The sequence below is a fragment of the Pagrus major genome, chromosome 3 (genome assembly GCF_040436345.1).
Source record: "Pagrus major chromosome 3, Pma_NU_1.0".
NCBI lineage: Eukaryota > Metazoa > Chordata > Actinopteri > Spariformes > Sparidae > Pagrus > Pagrus major.
Window position 1 is genome coordinate 1,002,586 of NC_133217.1, and position 21,250 is coordinate 1,023,835.

General features: G+C 41.7%; 1 protein-coding gene across 1 annotated transcript in view; it reads left to right on the forward strand.

The window, feature by feature from the left end:
• Nucleotides 1-1,815: 1,815 nt before the first annotated feature.
• Nucleotides 1,816-21,250, forward strand: part of LOC140994094 (tenascin-like) — a 32,975-nt gene continuing 13,540 nt past the window's right edge. The window contains exons 1-6 of the mRNA XM_073463668.1: nucleotides 1,816-2,024; nucleotides 2,815-2,872; nucleotides 3,542-3,754; nucleotides 8,945-9,194; nucleotides 9,654-10,312; nucleotides 15,356-15,471. Of these exons, the coding sequence (XP_073319769.1) occupies nucleotides 1,890-2,024; nucleotides 2,815-2,872; nucleotides 3,542-3,754; nucleotides 8,945-9,194; nucleotides 9,654-10,312; nucleotides 15,356-15,471 (1,431 nt within the window). The 5' untranslated portion in view covers nucleotides 1,816-1,889. The remainder of the gene's footprint in view (nucleotides 2,025-2,814; nucleotides 2,873-3,541; nucleotides 3,755-8,944; nucleotides 9,195-9,653; nucleotides 10,313-15,355; nucleotides 15,472-21,250) is intronic.

Genomic DNA, 21,250 nt, shown 5'->3' on the forward strand with positions numbered 1-21,250 from the left:
TTGTACGATGAAGGTGTGTATAAATAAAAAAAACAATTGAGTTTAAAGAAACAAAGAATCCTGCCAACTTTCTGTCACTTCATTAAAAGTATTTTGGTCCATAATTCTTGTTAATAAAGTGAGTACAAGTAATCAACAGTGTGCTGAACTCTGAATGGTAATAAAAATGCCAAACTGTACATAGGAAAAGTGTATAATTGACCTGTGAGGATGAATTAGAGCTTCTTGAAATAACATACTGAAAATAATTACAGGACTTCTAAGTGGACAGAAGGAAGCAGAACTCCTCAGAGTGAAATGTGTTTCCAGACCGGCTCCCTCGAGACATTAATTCATATTTTGGTTCTTAAAGTAATAAATTTCTCTTCACGTGTCACTGCGACTCGCTCGGCAGACTGGATGACGTTATTGCTGTTGTCGTGGACTCGGCCCAGAAGTGGGAACTCTGAGCAGCTGGTTTCTACATACGAACCTGCTGCTGCTGCTGGAGGGAGGACGCTCAGCGGAGGTATTAACCAGCCTCGGCCATAAACCTCTCGGGGGAGACACGGTGGTTAGATCGTTGAGGGTTTGACTCATATCTGTGGAGTCTCTCGGCTACTGTTTGTGTGTCGGAGTTAATGTCAGGGGAAACTTCTAACTCCAAGTGTGGTGGTGATAACTTAACACTGGAAACCATTTCATTAAGCACACAGCTGACTGTATAACAGAGCAATGCCTTTAACAGACCTGTATCAGGCGTCTTTCCAGGTGCATATTTTTATTTTTGGTGTCTACAAGAAAATGCTTCGATGCTTTAATGTCCAAAAAAGACATTATTTTTCTAGTACGGTCCACTGCTGCAGCACCTCTATTCACCCTCCGCCTGAACACTGTTTTAGCTCCTGTCTCTTTAAGGAGTCCATCCAGTCTGCTCTGATTGGTCAACTATTACTACATTTCCTTAGATGTCCAGTGTGTAGGATTTAGTGACATCTAGTGGTGAGGCTGCAGATTGTAACCAACTAAACACCCCTCGCCTCACCCTCCCCTGTAGTGGCTGCTCCCTCTGAAGATAGAAAAGGCAACGAAAACATGATTCTTAGTTTCGGGTGATTAATCACTAATGACAGCTATGAATTATTAATATAATGTTCCCGATCTGAGTGCTCCCCTCCCTCCGCTGCTCGTCTGATTGAAATCATTGCTCTCTTAATGTCAGGGCGTCAACAACACCAGCAATCACTGTTTCCTAAACCGCTCTGACAGATTATTAAAACACATCCCAGTCGTCAGGATTGATCTCGACTCGACCGTTTCTGGAAACTCTGTCAGGAAATTCCAGACCAATCAGATCAGAGCAGGCGAGGCCCAACGCAGCCAAACCAATAAGACACGAGAGACGAGTTAAGTGAAGGATCAGCGTTCAGCGTCTGATCTGCGAGCCACCATCCTGTGAGCTGGTACGAGCGTTAGAAAAACTGGCTGCAGGGTAACAAATTACTCTTTCAGACCAAGTTACTTTTTCCACTGTGGTTTATTGGCTTACATGCTACACTGACGGGCCCATAAACAGCTAATGGCCCCATTTAAGCTAATTGTGACCAAAGTGGAGTCTGCTGAGTGAACGTGAAGCTTTATGGTGGGTTTTCTGTCTTCGTTCCAGGGAGAAAATCCTGCAGGAACAACGGAGAGGCGGGAGGAAAAAACAAACTGCCATCACCCCTGCAGAGTCGGACTGAACCGACAGCAGCCGACTGAGATCAGTTTGACCTGCAGTCAGAGAGCTGCTAATCTGTTCATCACGCTGAAAATCTTGGAAACAATCAGCTTCAACTCGACCAAACAAACTGCTGCAGTCAGCTCAGGTTTCCTGAGGAGTCCAGAGTTTTCCTGGTCCGACCTCAGAGATGTTCCCCTCCGTCCCCTCCCTGCTCCTCGTCCTCCTGCTGGCTGCTCCGGCCCTCCTGACTCCGTCAACCTCGCAGGAGCTACAGGTCAGAGGTCAGAGGACGCCCAGGGACACCAAGCAGGACAGCATCAAGGTCGGTCACCAGGTGGAGGGTTGAGTGAGTGATGGTGCAAAGAGAGAATTTCTTCTTGTTCAATAAAAATAATAAGAAATAACAAAGCATTCAGACAAGTTTCCTTAAAGGCCCGCTCTGTAGTGAGGAAGACATGTTAATCTTCTTGTTCTCTTTGTTTTCATGACTGAATAAACAAACTGACCTTAAAGGACAACACAATCTCATACTGTTTTACTTTGTTTATGTGTGGCGGACCCTGCCACCTTTCTAGCTTCAAACAGTGTTCTGGGACCTTATTTTCCTCTGAGATCAGCTTGTTTATTCACTGAAGGAGAAAGTTTGTATTATTACCTCATTATTATTGTAAATATTCAAATTCTGAGTTTGTAGTCAAAACTACACAGAGCCCCTTTAACTGGGTGAAGCCCCAGAATCAGGGTGTAACCCAATGAGATATTAACGTTGACCCGACCGTCGTCTGACTCAGTGGACAGACTGAGTATAAAACTACTTGTTGTCTATTTTAGGCCATCAGCATGATACTGCTCTGAAGATCTCCGCCTCGTCTCGTCTCGATTTTGTTAAACTAGTTACATTAGATACAAACCTAAACAAGCTAGCAGCTGTTTCCTTTGCTTTTAGCGGGGACTGGGCCATCTTAATGCCCGGTCTTCCCCCTGACATCATCCACGATATCTGTGAAGAAATACAATGAAGCGCCAGTGTTTTCTCCCCTGTAGCAGAATGAGACCTGTCTCCACTGTGACGCAGCGCTGTGAGGCTAACAGGACCATTGTCTGTGTTACAGGTGGTGATCTCAGAGGGCTGCAGCAATCAGGGAGATTCATCTGATGTCAGCCAGGGAGGTAAAAACCTGCAGAGAGCAGAACTGAAGCGTTTAACACGTCTGTTGAGAGACAAATGTCATTTTTCTTACACCGTCATCAGAACTGAGAGTAATGGAGGAAGTATTCAGATCCTTTACTTCAGTAAAAGTACTAATACAACACTGTACAAGTTCTCTACACTCTGTACTGTTGTAGTTGTTGAGGTGGAGCTCATTTGAACTATTTTGTAAAAGACACTAATGATTATTTTCATTCTGCTGATTATTTTCTCCACTGATCTGCTGATTGTTTGGTGAGAAATGTGGTGACGATGAGCCAGAAACCAAAGTGACACCTTCACAGTATTTGTATATATATATATATATATATATATATATATATATATAATATTATCTATATAATATAGACGTTTGATTTTCTGTCAATCAACTAATCGTTTCTGCTGTTCTTCTATAAACTGTTGGGATGTTCAGTTTATTACAAAACTACACATTTTGTAAACTGTGTGTTTTTTCTCCAAAAATCTTAATTTGTAAAGAAACTAAAGTTGTCAGAAATATGTGATTATATTTTCCTCTAAAGTGGTATTACAGTATTCTAGTAAATGTACTTGATTACATTCCAGCAGTACTGTGGAGTACTGGTCTGGAAGATGTGATTGATCCTGTTCCTGTGTGTGTTCCTCAGGTAAAGAAATCGACCTGTCTCCAGGTTCTCCTATAGTCCTGACCCATAAGATCAAACTGGTCCCGTCGGGTTCAGGACCCGGGTCTTGTGGCTGTGAGACGGACTTCGCCGCCCTGCGGGAGCGTCTGGAGAGGCTGGAGAGGGAGGTGTCGGCCCTCAGGGAGAAATGTGGAGGAGCTGAAGGAGGCTGCTGCACCTCCAAGGAGAGCAAAGGTAAAATAACCCCGCTGGTTGTTTGTTTACAGCCGAGAGGACGTGAAGCAACCTGAGTTCATACATCTGAACACAATCATCCCCGTCGCTGTTAGCCAGGACAACAAAGACAAGTCTCCTCATATGACTCAATACACTTCTTTAATATTAATAACTAACAGTCTAGACTCTCACTGTTATCAATTTCATTTCATTACAGTCACATCTGGAGCTCAGTGTTGTTACTTTACTGCACAGCATGTGTTTATGGCAACATGTGTTGTACAGAAACTACACAGATTCATCTGTTTGTTAAAAAATCCCCTTCAGATTTCTCCATCTGAAGGACATTTGTGGTCAAAGCTAACTGAAGCTCACGTCATGTTAATATAATTCAAAGACTATTAAAGTTAAAGGTAGAGTCAGTAGGATTTGTCCCAGCTGTTCCTGAACGCACCACAAAGATAGTTGATTGTTGAGTCTCATTCCCAGGACGTCAAACAGCCACATGTTGGGTTGGTAAAGCGTCCGAGCAGCAACAAAGTGAGAAAATAAGAAACTCTCTGCAGATACGAGACACTAACACGCCTTTTCTCCCCATTCAGCCTCCCTCTCTGTCTGTTCACGTCTTTTTACATCGTTGTCTCGTCTCGCTGCGTCTGCCGTGCGTGATGTGCTCTGATAGGTCGACATCAGTCTGGTGATGTTGGGAAAGTAATAACATAATTCCCCTGAAATGCATCAAACTAAAGTAACGAGCCTGTTTTGAAAATGGAAAGGGAAAAAACTTCTGACAATAAAACACCAACATACACAAACTTCTTCACCAGAAATCTGCACTGAAACACCCAGCGAACATTCATTCTGGTGGTTGTGTTGTAAAAACAACTTTTTCACCCGGTTCTGTCGCCAGAAACATGACTGGAAAACGTCCCGACGTCTCGTTAGAAACGTGGTCCGGCTCCAGTTCACAGTTCATTTATTCCTCCTCACACTTCATGTTTCATCTGTTCCTGCTGGAGCTCTTCATCACAGCCGGAAACACATTCAGTCACTCGGTCACAATCTGCCCAAAAACGTGCGTTCATGTTACTTCACCGTTCTGCCTGAAGCGGCTGACTCATCCTGACCACACACACACACACACACACACACACACACACACACACACACACACACACACACACACAAAATGTTTGCCAACGGATGACACATTATTAAGTCTTGAGTTTCTTGTAACAATCACTTTATTTTTATTCGGAGCAGAATGAAACTTTCATTCTCTCCAGTTCTTCTTTTTTCTGTTATAGTGAACGTACACAACGAAAGAGGTGAACACGTGAAGAAGAAAATCAACGACAGAAAAACAAAGTAAAAGTTGAAAGAAGAAGACTGAAGTCGCTCCTTCTACACTCCTAAAGCTGTAGTCAATAAAGTTGTGAACCTGGCAGAGCTGTATTCATAAATCAATTTTATTTATAAATCCCAGAATCACAATCACATTGCCTCAGTGGGCTCATGATTAACATGATTAAGTTGTACTTGTATAAACAGTTGTGATACAAAACATCACATTTTATGATCTTTTCCTTTTATTGAAAAATACTGATTTGTAAAATAACTAGCAAGTAAAGCCGTTCAATAAAAAGTACAATATTTCTCTCTGAAACAGTGGAGGAGAAGTAGGAAGTAGCATACAATGTAAATACATTAATACTACACAGAACTACATTAATACTACACAGAACTACATTAATACTACACAGAACTACATTAATACTACACATAACTACATTAATACTACATTAATACTACACAGAACTACATTAATACTACACAGAACTACATTAATACTACACAGAACTACATTAACACTACACAGAACTACATTAATACTACACAGAACTACATTAACACTACACAGAACTACATTAACACTACATTAACACTACACAGAACTACATTAACACTATACAGAACTACATTAACACTACACAGAACTACATTAATACTACACAGAACTACATTAATACTACACAGAACTACATTAACACTACACAGAACTACATTAACACTACACAGAACTACATTAATACTACACAGAACTACATTAACACTACATTAACACTACACAGAACTACATTAATACTACACAGAACTACATTAACACTACATTAACACTACACAGAACTACATTAATACTACACAGAACTACATTAACACTACACAGAACTACATTAACACTACATTAATACTACACAGAACTACATTAACACTACACAGAACTACATTAACACTACACAGAACTACATTAATACTACACAGAACTACAGTAACACCACACAGAACTACATTAATACTACATTAATACTACACAGAACTACATTAACACTACACAGAACTACATTAACACTACATTAATACTACACAGAACTACATTAATACTACACAGAACTACATTAACACTACACAGAACTACATTAACACTACACAGAACTACATTAACACTACACAGAACTACATTAACACTACGTTAACACTACACAGAACTACATTAACACTACAGAGAACTACATTAATACTACACAGAACTACATTAACACTACACAGAACTACATTAACACTACATTAATACTACACAGAACTACATTAACACTACACAGAACTACATTAACACTACACAGAACTACATTAATACTACACAGAACTACATTAATACTACACAGAGCTACAGTAACACTACACAGAACTACAGTAACACTACATTAACACTACACAGAACTACATTAACACTACATTAATACTACACAGAACTACATTAATACTACACAGAACTACATTAACACTACACAGAACTACATTAATACTACACAGAACTACATTAACACTACACAGAACTACATTAACACTACATTAACACTACACAGAACTACATTAACACTACATTAATACTACACAGAACTACATTAATACTACACAGAACTACATTAACACTACACAGAACTACATTAATACTACACAGAACTACATTAACACTACACAGAGCTACAGTAACACTACACAGAGCTACAGTAACACTACACAGAACTACATTAATACTACACAGAACTACATTAACACTACACAGAACTACATTAACACTACATTAACACTACACAGAACTATATTAACACTACACAGAACTACATTAATACTACACAGAACTACATTAATACTACACAGAAGCAAAATCTGGTCAGAAGAAAGTAAAAACCAGTGGAGATACGATTTTTTCTTCATTCTGGTATTGTAAATTGTAACCACAATATTTGTGTATATGTAATCAAGTAAAATGAGTGTCATCTCAAGTTAAATTGTATAAATTACTTGAGTAAATGTTTTCTCTTACAGAATTTAAAATAATGCTGTAAAGTATCTGGATCAGTTGAAGTTGATTCTGTTTTATATTAGATTAATTTAGATTTCATCTTGATGTGTCGTGCATCTGAAGGCAGACGCTGTTTCCACAAACAAAGACAGAACAAGAACATTCAGTCCAACATCAAAACTATATTATAATCAAATATAACAAACACGCTCACTGCTAGAGGCCTGGATTTGAAAACCATGTGAAGCCAATAATCAGTGTTGATGTTTTAAGGAAGCAGTTACTGTAAGCCAAAGCATCTTTTCCTAAACCTAACCAAGTAGTTCTGGTGCCTTTTATTTTGAAAGTATAAGCAGACGTTGCTAACCCGATCACAGGAGGAGACCATGTTGTTTTGATGTGACACTGGGTTGAATAATCATAATGGAGGTTGAGGTACAAAGTTGCACAAAATGGAAATTTGAAGTGTCATTACTTCCTGGTTGTACTTGAGCTCAGTACTCGAGTAAATGTACTTAGTTACTCTGATCTGTGCTGTCAGTTAAATTTAGTTTGACAGATTGATGTGAGCTTCAGTCCGTCACTCACAGAGCGGAGCGAACTCAGGAATGATCACATTATACACTGGCAGCACTCAAAGCATGAGCTAACTCTGCTGTGTGTGTGTGTGTGTGTGTGTGTGTGTGTGTGTGTGTGTGTGTGTGTGTGTGTGTGTGTGTGTTCAGCTCTGTGCCCAGTGTGATCTCAGTCTCGACCTCCTCCCAGTCCACTGCAGCTTCCCTCCACCCTCCTCTCAACCACAACAACACACACACACACACACACAGGGGGATGATTAGTGTGTTTCACTCTAGTTACAGAGGATTAGACCTCCACAGTGTCTCTTTCTCCAGATCCTAAAGCAGGACGATGAATGAAAAGTATTCTGTTTTAACTCATTCAAGACGTGAACTTCCATAATATTGGCCACAGATGTTAAGACGTTGCGTTTCTTTAAGTTAAATTTTCAATTTTATGGCGTGACAGCACTGTGCTAATGATCGTATGAGATTTCAGCACAAAAACCACCTGGTTAGGGTTAGGAACAGATCGTGTTTCGGCTTAAAATACTTGGTTCTGTCGCCACAAACACAACAGGAAATTATCTCAACGTCTTGTTGAAATATCCAGTGGTTTCATGCTGACAAATGTTGAACCGACATGTTCTGCATTAAATATATCCAGCTGTTTCACTCTCACAAATGTTGAAATGATGTGCGTGGGGCTTAAAAATGTTGCAACATGGTGCCTTATTAAAAAGATCTGGGGGCTTCATACTTAAAAAATATCTAGTGGTTTCATTCTTACAAATGCTGAAGCAATAAGGTCCCTTGTTAAAGACATTCAGTGGGTTATCTCACAAATGTTGAAATAATGTGGCCCCTCTTCAAAACTACCCAGTGGTTTCATGCTTAAATGACAAGGACCCTTGTTAAAAACATCCAGTGGTTTAACTTTTACAAAGTTAAATGACATGGTCACTCGTTCAAAAATATCCAGTGTTTTCATGCTTACAAATGTTGAACTGACATGTTCTGCATTAAATATATCCAGTGGTTTCACTCTCACAAATGTTGAAATGATGTGGTCCCCATTGAAACGATCCAGTGGTGTCATGCTTACAAATCATAAAACGACCTGATGCTTCGTTAAAGATATTCGGTTGGTGGTTTCACAAGTGGAAAAATGATTTAACGCAACAAATAAATCACAACTAGGACATATGTGTTCTGGAGTGACTGATCAATTTTCTATCAGCTTTTGAACAGTGTCTCTTCCACTCTTTCCCCCTCCCTCTGCTCCAGGTGCAGGTTGCTCCATCAAACCAGACATCGATGAGTGTCCCAACGAGTGCAGTGATCAGGGTCGCTGCGTGGACGGCAAGTGTGTCTGCTTCCCTGGTTATAGCGGACTGGACTGCAGCGAGTCCAACTGTCCCGGAAACTGCAACGACAACGGACGGTGTGTGAACGGACAGTGTGTATGCGATCCTGGTTTCTCCGGTCCCGACTGCTCGCAGAGAGGCTGCCCCGACAACTGCAACAATCGAGGCAGGTGTGTGAACGGCAAGTGCGTGTGCAACAGCGGCTTCGCAGGTCCCAGTTGCTTGGACGAATCCTGTCCCGGAAATTGCAACAACAGGGGGCGCTGCGTCAACGGAAAGTGCGTGTGTAAGGCTGGATTCATCGGACCTGATTGTTCAAAAAGGGGCTGTCCTGGTAACTGCAGCAACCGCGGCCGGTGTGTGAACGGTAAATGTGTGTGCGACAGCGGCTTCACCGGTGCAGACTGCTCTGAAATTGCCTGTCCTGGAAACTGCAACAACAGGGGGCGCTGTGTAAACGGAGAGTGTGTTTGCAATGAAGGATTCGGCGGCCCAGATTGCTCAGAAATAATTTGCCCTAATGACTGCTTCGACCGTGGAAGGTGTGTAAACGGTATATGTGAGTGTGACAGTGGCTTCACTGGTGAGGACTGCTCTCAGACTTCCTGCCCAGGGAACTGCAACGACAGGGGGCGCTGTGTTAATGGACAGTGCGTTTGCGATGCAGGATTCACCGGTGCTGACTGCTCAGAAACTTCCTGCCCAGGAAACTGCAACAATAGGGGGCGCTGCATTAACGGGCAGTGCGTTTGCGATGCTGGATTCACCGGTGCTGACTGCTCTGAGGCTTCCTGCCCAGGAAACTGCAACAACAGAGGGCGCTGCATTGACGGACAGTGCGTTTGCGATGCTGGATTCACCGGTGTTGACTGCTCAGAAGCTTCCTGCCCAGGAAACTGCAACAACAGGGGGCGCTGCGTTAATGGACGGTGTGTTTGCGAAGTTGGATTCACCGGTGCTGACTGCTCTGAGGCTTCCTGCCCAGGAAACTGCAACAACAGGGGGCGCTGTGTTAATGGACAGTGTGTCTGCAATGATGGATTCACCGGTGAAGACTGCTCTGAGAAAGCTTGTCCCAAAAACTGCAGCAACCGCGGGAAGTGCGTGAATGGGAAGTGTGTTTGCGACGTTGGGTTCGCCGGGCCCGACTGCGCTGCCAAAGGCTGTCCCAGCAACTGCAACAACAAAGGACGATGCGTCAAAGGCAGGTGCGTCTGCCGGCGTGGGTTCACCGGACCAGACTGCAGCCAGTGTGAGGAGGGGATGACCGGACCCAACTGTGATACAGGTGAGTCAAACCAACAAATTAAGGAATCTGTAATCAAACCTGGTATACAAAGGAGATGTTTCATGTCAATCAGTAAGTCTTTAAAGGGCAATTCATCAGGAGTACCTTGTGCTAGTGTGCAGCAAAATGTCTAATTCAAAGTTTGTAATACAAATCTTTTTTTCTAATGCTAATGCATTAGTGGTGTGGTGTGCCACAGGGTTCTATTCAGGGTCTCATTTTGTTTTTCTTGCTTACCTGTGGGAAGATAATATGAAGTTTTAAAGGTATATCTACAAGTGGCCTCATGATACCAGTCATAAAGTCCTAGGCACACAACATTAGATAGGTGTACGACATTTTTAATACAATACTCATGATTCATCCTCATCTGTGATGCCTTGAATGTGCTTTAACTTGGCAGATATGTAGTTTTATGCTGTTATATATCACCTCTATGCAGATGATATGTAATTCTACATCTCATTTACCCTTAAAATGTTCAAGAATCGTACATATAACTGCCTCACATCTAAATAAAAAAAGGTAGATAATGTCATAAAATCTAATTCCCACAAAAACTGAAGTTTCAATTCTTACTCAAAGGAAAGCCTCGTCCTGCATCGTTGAGCCTCTATCTGCTCAGCCACCCATCTTCATCAGCGAGCTCCTACACTACATCTTCTTTATGTGTGGCTTTTACTTTTTATTGTAAACCATTTCAAGATGCCTGCTCAAGAGAACTGCTATATATCTTCACTTCACTATTTTTTTACTCACTACCATCTGCTGCATCATTACAGGATGCAGGGGAACTATCTTTTGGTGGCAATAAAGCTGCTAAAAGCTTGTAAAATCACACATTTCCTCCATATTTAAATATCCCTCTCCGGTGAGTTTGGCTTTGTTTTTCCCCGTGTGAGTTTGAGGTTTAATACATCAGGGAGAACACTTTACATGTTTGGTATGTAAGCAGAGCTATAACATCCCAGATGCTTTGTTTTGGTGTAATTTTTTTCTTATAATGACTTAATGGGTCGTCCACACGAGAGCAAACAGCTTGTCATTTCTGGGAGGATGAAGATGATAAATGTTTAACAGACTTTGGAAATGTTGAGCAATGAAACTTAAGTGTTTGTTGGGTCGGGCTTGTTGAGATTGATTCAACACCTGCATCTCAAAAGAGACACTTATATTTCATGGGAATTAGATGCATCGTTATCCACAGAGTGAGGCGGTGTTTTATTGTTGTTTGTGTTGTTGTCATTGCTGTTGCCAGGCTACATTAGCGTATTAGCTCGTCTGTTTGGAGCCTCGTCAAGCTGCAGTGATTCGAGTGATGGAACTGTTTCATTAACAGAGCGGCAGCATCCAGATCTGCTGCCCATAAACCTCCCCAGACTGCTGTGTAATGGCTTTCTGTGCAGCTTGAGGCTGAAACAGGATGAACACGTGTGGGAGTGTTAAGTGCTTTCCCAAATGTGACTGACCTTTTAATTGGAGGGAAGTCCTACAATTTGAAGAGAGAAAGTGAGATAGGTGGCAGCAGCAGCTGCTGAGTTTACCTCCGTCCACCTGTGTTTATTCACATCTAGGATTTGTGAAAACGTTGCTTTTATTGCAGAGATACAGATGGAAACAGATATTTCCGCTGAAATAGTGAGACTGCTTTGGCTTCTTCCTCACTTTCTTCCCTCAGTTTTATTTCCTGAATTTAATGTCAATAACCCACATTTACAGGCTTCCAGTCAAGGCCGAGACCAGGATTTTAAAAACTGGGACATCATCAAGTCCAAGGTCCCACATAGCACCTCACTCCTCCGTAGAAAACTCTGGACAGTTTTTCATATTTCATGTATTAACTGATCTGATTAACTTATCTGTTTATCTATTTTATTGTTTTAAAAACTGGTGGTGTTTTAGTGCACTGAGGCTAAAAATATGACATTTTGCATTTTAGTTCTAATAAGAAAATGTTAGTGAACATGATAAACATTATACCTCCTCAACATTCGCATGTTATTGTGACTAATTCTTGTAAAGTTGTCGTCTTACAACGCTGCGTAGATTTGTAAGAGCTTAGGAACTCTCAGTGCTTATATTCAGAAGGAGAGCAGTTTATTGTAAGTAAGTGGTTTAATGTCTTTTCATTAGCTAAAATGAAATCCAGCAGAATAACTTTATCTTTAAACCTGAAAGAAAAGCTTTTAAATCCAGGAAAGTTTTGTCTGAAAGCTTTCAGGTCCATAAATCTCCTAATAACAGCTATTAAGTCCCAGAATACGTCTTAGTAAAAGCTTAAATGCATGAAAAAGTTGAACCAAAGTTCAGTTCTTGTTTATTTCATTTGTCAGTTAAATTCTGTTTCCTCTGGAGAGTTTCCTCTGTCCTGTCAAGTTTGTAACGACAGCTTTTATTTTTGCTGCAGTGACGTTACTGTACGCATGGAAACGTTGAAAAATGACTGAAAGCAGCCTCTCTAATCATAAAAATATACATCGTTAAGTACAGAAAAGGAGAAAACACTTATTTGTGCCGGATCCTGCCTTCCTAAAAAACACAGACAGTTGATGACTGTTGATTTTGCGCAGTGATTGCTAAATAAGAGTAAATAAAAAGCTTTGATTACGATGATGGTTTATTTATGATAATAATAACCGTGTCCTCGTTGTATTATTATGATTGCCGGTCACATATTTGCCTCCCCTGTTCTCATCCTTACCCACCGCCTGTGCACTCAGTCTTGACCATCTCCTTTGGTCTGGCTGGGTACCTCCGTCTACTTGAGTCCTCGCTGCTTTAAACATCCTTGTTTCACCTGTAGCTTCACTTCCTGGCAGGTGTTTGGCTTCTCATCCTCTTAATTATGGTCCACTACAACAGATAAACAGTAAGACACATGGCTGTACAAATACTTAAACAGTCCAACACAGTCCCAAAGATGATAAAGCCAAATAATCTAAATAGTTCAGCTGCAAACAAACACATCAAATTAGTACAGCAGCTTTTAAATACATAAATCAAAATACAGCAAATCAAAATATAATAAGTTTGAGCATGTTAGCATCCTGACGTTTAGCTTACAGCACTGCTGCCTCACAGAGCTGCTCTCATGGCCGCAGACTCTCGTTTTCACTGTAGAGCATCAGGATGCTAAAACGCCAAAATTCACAGATAATTACTGAGGATATGACCTCATGTGCTTCATGGCTGCCTCGAACATCCACAAAGAACAAAAACTGAAGAATAAAGAGTTTTGAATCCTATTTCCCGTGGGAGTCTGCAATAAAAGATGCAGAGCTCTTGCTGTTTTCTTTTATTCTTGTTCCTGACCCTCTATAAAAGCAGTTGATGGAAAAACATTACAGTTTCTTACATCTTACTTTTTGGGAATTTGCATAAAATGTAGTTTTATGTTTCTAAATGTATGTGTGTGTGTGTGTGTGTGTATGTGTGTGTGTGTGTGTGTGTGGTAGCCACTCCAGTGTGTGTGTGTGTGTGTGTGTGTGTGTGTGTGTGTGTGTGTGTGTGTGGAGTGCATGTTGGATTTTGGTCACTGGTTTCGGGGAAACATCACGTCAGACTCGCAGTGACCCACTGAGCAGTGAAGTTTTCAACACTAATTTTATGAGAAAGTCGTGCAGTAAAACAAATCTGTGAATTATTATCGAGTCGGCCTTCAGTGTGTGCAGCTCGACATCGGCTGCGTGGCTCTGCCAGGCTGAGGGCTTCGTGTTGGCGGCTTCACAGAGCGCCACATGTTTCAGCATTGAACTGCAGTTTGTGGCAAAGACGTGATGTATATGACATGTAGGTGGAACGTGACAGAAAGTGAATGATTGTCTCGGTGACGCTGCTTTATAAGACACTGTAATATTTAATAAACCTTAAACTCTTGGAAGGTCGTCTGTGTGACTCTGTTCTGTGAGAGAAAGGACAATTAGTCAGTAAAATGAGTCCATCTACAGAGAATGATTTGCCAACATATTTTGATAATCAGTTCATCATATATCAAGCAAAAATATAAAGTTTCCAGCTTTTCAAACGCTTTTCATGAGCCTGGACGTGTCCCTTAATGACAAAACCATCTCCAGCTTCTGAACTGTTTCAAGCAGCAGATCAGATCGAACAGTTGGTTTCATTGTTGTGGTGCCAGCGAGCAGCGATTTTGATCGAGTCTGACGCCAAACTCTGATACAAACATCGCTCTGTTCTCATCAGGTGGACGTCTCAATTTCAGCAAAATTCAGCGGCAGCACAAACGGAGGCCGGCTGGTTCATTTGTTCCACCGCATCAATCACATGAAACAGAAAAACAGACACGGGGGAGAAACTTTCTTTGAGAAGGAAAAATTCAGGAGGAGAAAGACTCGTTTGACTTGTTCAAATCTCAACCAGTCACCAGAATAAATGACGGCACAGAAGTTTAGGTTCCTTTACTTTGAACTTTGTGAACATTTATGATCTGGTTAGGTCATTTTTAAGGAGACTTTGGGACATCTCCAGCCGGGTTTGTGGCAACAGAGCCGCTTGTTTTTAAGGAGACTTTGGGCTTTTCCCTGGGTGTTTATCACAGACATTTCCAGCCTTGTTTGTGGGGACTAAAATTGGATATTTTGCACGTGAAGTCGGGCCATCTCCTGCCCTATCTGCTCAATAAAAACTGTACTTTTCCAGCCATGAGAGGTATTTTAATCCCAACCATGATGTTTTTCGTACCCTAACCAAGTGGTTTCGTCAGCACGGTGTTGTGACGAGAGAGAAACAGAAAATTCAACCAAAACAAAACTCACCCTCGCAGGAACAAACTCGGCTAACATTTGTTCAGGTGTTTGGGTTGTGGCGAGGGTTTGGAAAAGATCAGGCTTTGGTTTAAAATAACTGGTTCTGCTGGTTAGTCCAGTCATGTAACACTTACAAATGTTGACACACCACCATGTTAGTCCAAATACTCTCTTACTGTCCATAATGAGATGATTTTGTTCATGTAAACATTGTCTCTCTCTCTCTCTCTCTCCCTCTCTCTCTCTCTCTCTCTCTCTCTCTCTCTCTCTCTCTGTGCAGCCATGTCAGGTGTCTCTCAGCTGAGCACTCGGGACATCACGGAGACGTCCGTCACTCTGGTCTGGACTCCACCTCCCGTCCAGTACGAGACGTACTACATCACCTTCAGCAGTCAGGTACAAACCTGTTGATGTGATCAGCGGCTGTTTTGGATTTCAGATGGTTTTGCTCTTTTTCGTCCGCATCCATCAGCTTTCAGTAAACGCTCACAAATACGGCTGAAATGAACGCAAAGTACGGAAAAAGGACTGTCCTTATCTGTACCTAACGTTGAGCCTTCATTCCCTCGGTTTGAATTTGTTTGCATCCACTTTAGCTGTGAATTTTGCTGCATGCTCAGTTTTAACAGAACTAATTATTTCTAGTTTGTTGAGGGCATTTTATGTCTTTATTAGATGAACAGTAGAGAGATGACAGATGGGAAATGACACGAAATAAAGAACCAAAAAACAGACTCGAAGAAGGGAATAAATAAGAATAAATTTAGAAAAGATGTCATGTGATGACATTCAAGTACATTCGTCAAGAATTTAGCCTCATAATCTTGATAAACACTGCTCCTGATTCATCTGCGGAGAGACGAAACCCAGATACAATTCAGACAGCAGATGTGATTGACGACAGTCGTGGCTCGGCACCAAAACAACCAAAGCTTGCTCTCTCAGAGTATTGAGGATTGTGAGAAGCTGCGCGGGAGGTCGAAACATTCATACGCTCGTCATGTCGAGAGGACAGAGACGAACTCAGGACGGTTCATCTGAAAACTGTTCCTGAAATTTACTCAGGATCCTCGGGGAGCTTTAAAAAATGAGGATGAGGTCTGCAGACAGAACCGTAAATCTGTTGTGCGTCACCTTAAACAACCTCGTCCTCTCTGAGAAGCTGCAAAACAATCTGACCTTCAACTAAACTCACTGACGCTCTCTACAACACGGAGGTGAGAACGTGTATGTACGGAGTGTTTTCCTCTCAGTGAAGCTGCTGTTGACGAGACGTTTCACTGAATCTTTTCCATGACAACAAGACAAACAACATCCATGCAATTCCCACAAAACCCTGAAAACATGACCAACGACAGATTCCATGAAGATATTAAAACTTCAAAAAGTTTTATATTGTCACAACACTGTGTTTATTCTCTGGTTAGGTTTTGGCACAAACACCACTTGGTTAGTGTCGGAGAAACACCATGGTTTGGATTAAAACCCCTGTTTTTTGGTGCAAACGCGGCTGGAAAATGTCCCGATGTCTTGTTAAAAATATCCTGTGGTTTTCATATTACATTAGTGTCGCGCCTTAAATGAAGCTTTTGAAAACTTTTCGAGAAATCCAAACCATTTCACGACAAACTGAACTGAATATTTATGAAATCATCGTGACTCTGTCGCATCAATTTCAGTAAGATTTAACCAGTCAAGTCGAGAAAACAGTAGAATTACAAAACGGTGTCGGATCCAGACAACAAGTTCTTCTGTTCCCCGTTAGTTGAGGCGTTGTTTTCTACCAGGAGTTTATTGTATTTAATAATCACCACTCCTTCTGCACCTGCGTGACCCGAATGAGCAGATGGAGACGCCCACACGGTCCTCAGTGTCTTCATGATCTCATCCATAAAATATGATCCTCAAGGTCACATTCTGCACACGACAAGAAGAAAAAATGAGGATTATGCAGCATAGAAAAGGTAAAAGATGAATCCAGTGATGAAATGTAATAAATAAAATCTTAGAAGAAGTTGGTGTTCGAGCTGACGACAAATGGAAAACTTTGTCACGACACAGAAACAGAAACAAACACCATCTGATTCACAGGATAAATAATTAATGCATGAAATAATCCACACGTTAATGAGTATTAATGGATTGAATCTATAACAAACGTCCTGATGTTCATAATATTTCATGCTGGTTTATCCAAACACGAACAACAGACAGGATTACGCTGCAACACTGAATGAATCCCACATTTCTGAGGAGGAAGCAGCCAGAAACACATCAGTGACTCAGACGATGACTGTTCTCGCTTTGATTTCTGTTTTTAACGGACCAAAAACAAAACTGAAGCCAAGTCTGACAGGCAGCATAAAAAACAGGCTGTGGGTTTTGTGTTCAGACTGTCTGATGTGAGTCGGATGGAGCCGTGTGTGTAGACCCTCGTGGAGGACAGTAACACTTCATCTCCTCTGTTTTTAAAAGTGTGTTGTATTTCCTGGATGATTCCTCTCAAACCAGGTTTTCATCCCTCGCAGGATCAGAGCGGGTGTGTCGTTAGTGACGGCGTTAGCAACACAAACAGCTTCAAATCAGCCGTCAGAAGAACTCGGGAACATTTGGACAAAACACAAACCTGCAGCGTAGCAACAAAGCAGTCAGGGGTGCTAGATGCATGGCTAACCCAGCTATCCACCGTCCAGCAGCTGGCAGCAGTGCTCCCCCTTTATGTTAAATAGTTATTCATTAGCTGGACAAATCTTACATATTTCACCTTTAAACAAATATCACTTACACTCCTGGTTGGTGGTAAGAAAAGAAAATTAACTATTTTGATAATCGATGAATCGTTTCAGTGATTCTTCAAGCTAAAGAGTCAAACATCTGCTGCTTCCAGCCTCCTAAATGTGAGGATTTGTTGCTTATCTTTGTCGTTTCTGACGGTAGATGAAGAGTCTTTGGGTTTTGGACATAAGAAGCTGATTGAAGATGTCACTTTGACTTTGTTTTTGACATTTTCAGCTCATCCTCCTCAGTAAAACAACTATGAGCTGTAGGTTGACGAAGCATGAAGCTTATTATGACCCACATTTCTTGTTACACAGTAACCTCTCGTGGACTCAGTAGTTACTCAGTGTCTGCGTGTGTGCATCTGTCAAATAGTCTCCATTAACAGTTTGCCGAATTAGCTATTAGCGGTTCTTCTTTGGGATGTTCTCATAGATGAACGGACGTACTGTCGCTGGGTAACTTTAAAACCCAAAGAAACTTAAAAACAGGAAAATTCTCAGGCAAGTTCTGCAGTAATCAGGAGCATCCTTTGTTCTGTGGTTCCTGAGTGGGTTCACAGACGTTTATCATGAGATCAATACCGAAGATTTTCTCAGGAAGTTTCAGTCACGATGACTCTAAAAATGTGTGTATCATGTGTGTGTTTCCAGATGTTACTGGACATTAACTGCTTTTTTGTTCACATTTCTTCATCTCTGAAAATGGACCTGTGAGCTTTTTAAACCCTCAGATATTTTTGGCCATTTAGCGCCGTGACATTTTTTTCCTCCTCCGGCTTCCTGAACCAGTAACCTCGGCTTCACATGTGTATCAGGACGGTCCGTCCTCCAACACGTGTGATCAATCTGCAGCAGGAGGCATCAAACAAGTGGAAAATTACTAATTGCGTTGGTATTCATGAGAGAAGGAGGAGAGAGAACAAAGGAAACGCTCTCATCCTCACGCTGTAAATCAGTCCGAATCAAAAGTGTCACTGAGATGAAAAGAAACACACACACACACACACACACACACACACACTGGAGGAATCACCTCCGTGCACATGTCCGGGCTTCCTCTCAAACATGTTTTCCCACACACACACACACAGTCGCTGTGATCGGCTCGTTCTGGGAGCAGTGATCTCCTCGCAGTGACATCATCGAGGGATTAAACCTCACTAATGACTCTGAGAGACGTTTGGACCGGAGGAAACATCCACAACGAGATCCAGAAACTGCAGAGAGGAGAGACAGGATGGATGGATGTGGAGAGTCAGGACGAAGCAGGAGGTGATGGAGAGACTCCTGCAGAGGGAATAAGACTGGAGCTGATGACAGGATGTGATGAACACAAGAAGACAACTCGCCTTGTTTACTTCAGACTCACAGAGACGAGACTGGAGTTGAGACAAAGGGAGAGAAGCGACTGTTGGCTCCTCCATGTTAGCGTAGCTGCTGTAGCATCAGTGCTACCAGAACTGGACTTTATTTCATTGAAAGAACGACGCTGATGGCTTCTCTATGAAAACTGTACTTTAGGTTCCAGCTCTCGCTACTGTTGCTCTGCTTGGTTAGCCAGTGATAGACAGATGGTTCGTCCAATCACAAGTAATTCTTGAAAGCGCTGGCCCTTTTCCAAATAGATTGTAATGATGACTTCACAAACTTTTACCCCTTTTCCGCTGGTCAAAAGTCCAACTTAGACCCGCTGAGACAGAGGCTTCTGTGTGCAGTGGGAACGTGCAAACTCTGCATCTGCACCCGGGTCAGCTGACTCTGCAGTAGACACGACGTGACAGAGACGGACGTACCGGACGTTCGGCTGAAGGCCTTTGCACACTGGAGGTCGTCACGTAAATAGGAAGCGTAAATAGGTCACGATAAGCTGCTTGACGATGGGCCGATGTTGGGCCTCTGCAGCCTCTCGTACGCCAGCACTCACCAGATGACGTCAAATAAATCCATGAGGGTTCAGGTTTTAGGCCTTAAGGGGGGACGCTGGCCTCATTTCTCTGCTGGAGCTCTGGAATAAAGACATAAAAATAAAAGAAGGAGCAGGAGAAGGGGAAGAAGCAGAAGAAGGAGATGAAGACAAGAAGAAGAAGCAGAAGAAGGAGATGAAGACAAGAAGAAGAAGAGGAAAAAGAACAAGAAGAAGAAGCAGAACTCTTGTCGTGGTGTATTAAAACATATCGGTTGGTTACAGCGTTGGACGGCAGAGTGGTTTAGTTTGGACGACTCGTTGCGGCCGTCACATCGTGAGAATCTGGACCCGACGAACAGAAACCGAAGAGAAGAGAAGAAAATTCAGAGAATGAAAACAGAAGAGCGGTGAATGAACAGAGCGCTGGGAGGAGGCGGTGGTGACGGGGGGATGCAGATGTGGGATGCTTGATGCCACGGAAACATGTAAACACTGTCAAAAACATGGCGACTGCCAGAGAGATGACATCACCGCCGACTCACAGCTGTGACACAGAGAGAGAGAGAGAGAGAGAGAGAGAGAGAGAGAGAGGGAGGAGGGAGGGGGATGTTTACCAGGCCAACAGATAAACAACAACAACAACAGATTTGTCTCTGAGGAACAAAGATGTTCGAGGAGTTTACTTCCAGATATTTATTGTTTCCAGGTGACATCATCAAATCTCCTCTTTTTAAATTCATCTTTCCATTTTTATTCCTCTAAATAACAGACGCTCACAGCAGCACGCCGTCAGCAGTGTTTCATGCCTGTTAGTCATTATTATGTTATTGGTTATTTTGTTTATTCAGTAAAAAAAAACGTTGTGCTGTAAACTTTCAGAAATTGCTCCTCACACGTCTTAAAATTCCTTCTTTTGTCCGACCAACAGTCTTAAAACCCAAAGAAACTCAGTTTACAATCATATAAAACACGAAACAATCAGCTGAGAGGCTGGATCCAAAAACATTTGGCATTTTGCTCGATAAATGATTCAAATAATAAGTTAATTATCACAATTATTGTCAATTAACACTTTTGTCGTCCAATCAACTATTTTAGCATAAACTTTTTTGTCCACCAACCCTGTTAAACTCTTACATTTAAACCTTTAAATATCTCTTTATGTAACTGTTTCCACGCTGCATTAAATGGGCTGTATGTGAAGTTACATGATGTTTACGCTGAGTTACATATATGTTGGAGGTTCAAATAAATCCTCAGTTCACAGAGTAACGTGAAAATATTCCGGCTCTACACGCTGATGATGTCCGACTTTTAGTTTAGATAATTTGACAAAACTTGACCAAACAGCTCAAGTTTTTTACACTTTAGAGGTTCATGATTTTCACTTTGGCCTTCAGGATTCTTACTTTCTTAATTAAGAACGTGACATTAAACGTCCAATTTGTAAGAAAGTTGATTTTTTAAGTCTCGTATCAAATACTGACAC